Here is a 4,247-nt window from a genome sequence, read left to right as displayed (position 1 = left end):
GTCCACGGAAGTCAGGAGATTAGAAGAACTGTAGAATGGGGGAAATTATTCAGTTCTTGGTGTGGTCTTCTCGTTCGTGCTGACTACGGCAACCTACGGATCTGGCAACCTACATCCACATCAATACATATTTAGCTGCGTTTTTTCCTGTATTAATTATTTTGTGCTAACTGTTCTTGTTTACTGTCATGTCGTCTAGAAGATCTGGTAAAAAGACCACCGAGTGTCGATGAACATCAATGATGCACTGTTAATATTTTTGATCCGCCAAATTACGACAATCTGAATGATAAGGCTAGGTTTTTTTTAGTTGAGATAGTAATTCTAGACATAATGATATTGTGGTCCCTCCAGATAGTAATTCTAGACATTTTTCACAAACTTATAATTCCAAAAAGTTGAGTAAGCTTTTCAAATCCACAACAACAAAGTTGGAAGAATTGAGTTATTATCTGCGTAAATTTCTTGGGAGTGAAGAACACGTATATGTGCTAACTTCTTATCCGATGGTAGCAGAATTTTTTTTAAGTAGCAACCAGTTTGGACAAGGTTATATGTTTTGCAGAACAAAATAAGGTCTCCCTTGTTCAAATTAAGGAAAGCGAGTTAATGTGGAACTACATTGTTTCATTACTATCATGGTGTAGTTCACCTTATCAATAAATAAATTGTACTCTCAATTTAAAAGTCCAAAGATCATCGTCTACGCTATGCACAAGATATTTACTTTGCTTTTCAAATAGAAAATGTTTTAAGCTTTCTAGTCAAAAAGGGCCCCTTGTTGATGTCTTGCCCCAGGGCCTCCTAAATCTGTGGTCCGGCCCTGGAGAGGCCGGCCGGGCATATTCTCATTTTCGTTATCTGTCATGTCATCTGACGAGTGACGAGCCAGCACAAGCAACTTGTGCAAACATAATGTGGTACTAGTAGTACATTCTAGGCTGCAGTGCCGTCGTCGTCTTCTTCCATATTCAATCCGGTTCTTCTCGCGTCTCAAGCCGCCAGCAGTGGTTCAAACTTCACGACGTGACGTGAGCTCCTCCATTAGACTTTCATTCTGCCACTTCGAAGTTTTTTTTTTGCCCCTTCCATTATACAGTGTCAAAAAGACGAGAGTCGCCTGGTTAATTTATGAAAAACTGGGCGGCGAAAAAGTTGTAGTCGCAAAAGAAGAAGAAGAAGAAGAAGAAGAAGAAGAAGAACAGGAGGAGGAGGAGGAGGAGAGTTGTAGTATAGTCTGGTTTTCCATGGATTTGTTCTTGAAGAATTGCAGACTGCTGTCTCCACGGGAGAGAAAACAAAATACTAGTAGTCGTTGCTATATCTGGCATCATAGTGCATCATAGGCATGCAGCAACGGTTGCTCGATAATTAGACCAAGTTAATGACTAACCTTTCTTTCTTGTGAAGAAAAGATCAAGTAATTAATAAGAACTTTGATTCATACAGTATGTGCAGTGTACGGTACGCGTACAACGAATTCGATCTGGAGAAGATAATATAGTTGGACAACACTCGAAGGAAAACAAGTTTGATTCTTTCTTTCCTCGTTTAGTTTATCAATCATCATCTGCTGTCCTCTGATTTGGAAATTAAGTAGCAGTAGTAACATGCTAGCTAATTTAAACAACAGAATTTATACGTACGTACACGTACAGATCAAGGAGGGGGCACGTCGCTTGATCCCAAGCAGCTGAGGCAAACACAAGCGTAACCATGGACGGCGTGCTCGATCTCCCGCTCCATCAGATCCTCGGCCGGGGGGCCGGCATCAGTAGCGGTTGCCGACGGTGACGGCGGGCGCGAAGGCGGTGCCGAAGGAGCAGTCGGCGCCGGCGTAGTTGGATTGCATCATGCTAATGGCGGCCGCGCCCTCGAGGAGGTCCTCGAGCGCCCGGGCGTAGAAGGCGCGCAGCCGGCGCAGCGCCCGCCGGTAGGCCGCGGCCACCCAGCGCATCCGCAGCCGCCGGACGGCCCCGAAGAAGCCCCCGCGGCCGCCGCCCAGCCGCGCCACCGCCATCTTCTTCCTCCTGTTCTTCGTCCCGCGCTCCCCCTGCGCCGCCGCCCCGGGCAGCAGCAGCGGCGGCCCCGCCGCCAGCGCCCGGCGCCGCGGCATCCTGAACCGCACAGCTCCGCCCCGCCGCTGCAGGTCTCCTCCCATCCCTCTCTCTCTCTCTCTCTCTCTCTCTCTCTCTCTCGCCCTCGCTTGCTTTGCTTTTGCTTGCCTTGGGAAGGAAGGAGGTTAAGGGCCGGAGCGAGCGAACGGGCTGCTTTGCTTTGGCTTTGCTTCGGAACGGCAAAAGAGACGAGATGTGTTTGCTAGCCAACTTAAGCCCGTGATTCGCGCTGAGGCAGCGGGGTACCACTCGTACTTGTTTTATAGGAGTATTATCATCAGCTGATGATGATAATGTTAAGCAGTAAGCACGCATCACATCTCCATTGTTTAAGCACGTAGGAGCACCAGCAAGCGAGTAGGAGAGTAAGATACAGGAGGCAAGACGAAGGAGAGGTTACGGGAAAGTGGGACGGCGATGGGTCTTGGAAACGGTGACGTGCTCCACACCCACGCACATATTTTTTTTGGGAAATGGAGGTTAAACCCCCAACCTCTGCATCAATTGATAGCCATACACCCACGCAGATGTAGATGAGGATTAGGGTGCCTGCATGGTCTCCATGGATAGCATAGCTAGCTGCCAACGTGCTTAAGCAAGTGGGATCGATCGATCCCTAATGAGTTAGGAGATCAACCAAGGGCATCTCCAACCACTACTCCCACGCACGCATCTCGTCCTCTCGTAAATTAAGCCCTTTTTTCTCCGGTATAATGCATAGCACGACTAGCTCGTTTAAGCCTGGCAGGCAAGACGGGCCGTGAGAGGTTGTACTTGTACAGTGCTAGTAACGGCGATGGTGTGAGTATGTCGATCAATCAGTCAAACGCAGAGGAGTCCAGATGCTTCAGTCAATCTAAGCAGCCAGCCCGCGCTGCGTGCGTGCGGAAGAGGGAACTGTATGCCAAGGGGAATATTATAGCCGTCCACAGTCCGATCGCGACCCTCCTGCTTTGCGTGCTACTGGACAGAAACTCCATGCACGGAATCGCACGGGCGCTCATCAATTCCAGCCACTCCCAGCTGAGCTGACACCGACGCGCACGAAAAAAATGCAGAATGTGATCAGTATAATTTGTGTGAACAGCTGCAAGATGTGCGCAGATCCTTCACCGGCCGTTCCGTTGTCGCCACACACCACACACACACGCACGCACGCACAGCCGGGCGCTACCGGCCGGAGGGATTGAGCCGACCTGAATGGGACCGCGCACGGTCACGGACTCCACTTGGAGGGATGGTATTCTCTTCACCTCTCATGTCCAAACGAGCCCGACCGAGAGGGAAAACCCTGGGCACATCCATCACCCGATAGCCCCCTAGTGTGTGCGATACAGCCATAATAATCTTCTTAGTTTGCCACCCATGTAATTTACGGTGGCCGGCCACCTGGAGGCAGAGTAATTCACCGGCCGTGCTCATGTTGTGAGCAGATAACTTGGAGCTAACTTGAGAAGCACGGGGAGATACGTAGGAGTACTGCTTACTTAATCTTTATGGACGTGTGTGCATGCGTGCGTGAGAGCTTACCTCAGCCTAGAGTAAGCAGTAGTATTATAATGTGCAGCATCAGAAAGGAACACATGGTATGTAGACTGTTGGCGTACAGATCCATGTGCTGCTTCATTTGTACATTATTATACCATCTTAAAGAACTCAGCGGTGTGCAATTGTTCGTGGAACAAAAATCGTGATGTGATACCATGAGATTTCGAGAGGATTTGGTTTGAATTCCCAAATTATCCGTGTGAGGTCAACGAGGGCAAATGGTACTACTGGACGAAGGTGCCATTTCGCACAAATAAACCAGCGAGGCAAGCACTCAGGATGGCCGGCCCGTTTAATTAGTTTTCACTGTAAAGTTTTTGCTAGATTTTCTATTGGTTTTAGGAGCCATTCCGCATTTAAAAAGTAATTCAGAAATTTCAAAAAATCTTTGTGCTTTTAAAAATGTTCCAATTCTTTTAAGGATTGCTTCTTTTATAATTTTTTGACTTTTAGAAAACAAATTATGAAAACATGAATGTGCTAAAAAATTGTTCCTGAATATTCTTTAAAAAATTGGATTTTGAAAAATGCCCGATTTTATTTTTCAAAATTTCACGGTTTTAAATAATGTTCAGAAGTTTT

General features: G+C 47.4%; 1 protein-coding gene across 1 annotated transcript; it reads right to left on the bottom strand.

Moving 5' to 3' along the window:
* Positions 1-1,521: 1,521 nt before the first annotated feature.
* Positions 1,522-2,492, bottom strand: LOC125514948 (uncharacterized). Its single transcript, XM_048680322.2, has one exon. It carries the CDS (start codon positions 2,159-2,161, stop codon positions 1,772-1,774), a length of 390 nt encoding a protein of 129 aa, XP_048536279.1. The 5' UTR covers positions 2,162-2,492; the 3' UTR covers positions 1,522-1,771.
* Positions 2,493-4,247: the final 1,755 nt, after the last annotated feature.

This window comes from Triticum urartu, chromosome 6A (assembly GCF_056163025.1).
Source record: "Triticum urartu cultivar PI428250 chromosome 6A, HENAU_Tu73, whole genome shotgun sequence".
NCBI classification, from domain to species: domain Eukaryota; kingdom Viridiplantae; phylum Streptophyta; class Magnoliopsida; order Poales; family Poaceae; genus Triticum; species Triticum urartu.
This window is presented reverse-complemented; position numbering and strand designations above follow the sequence as displayed.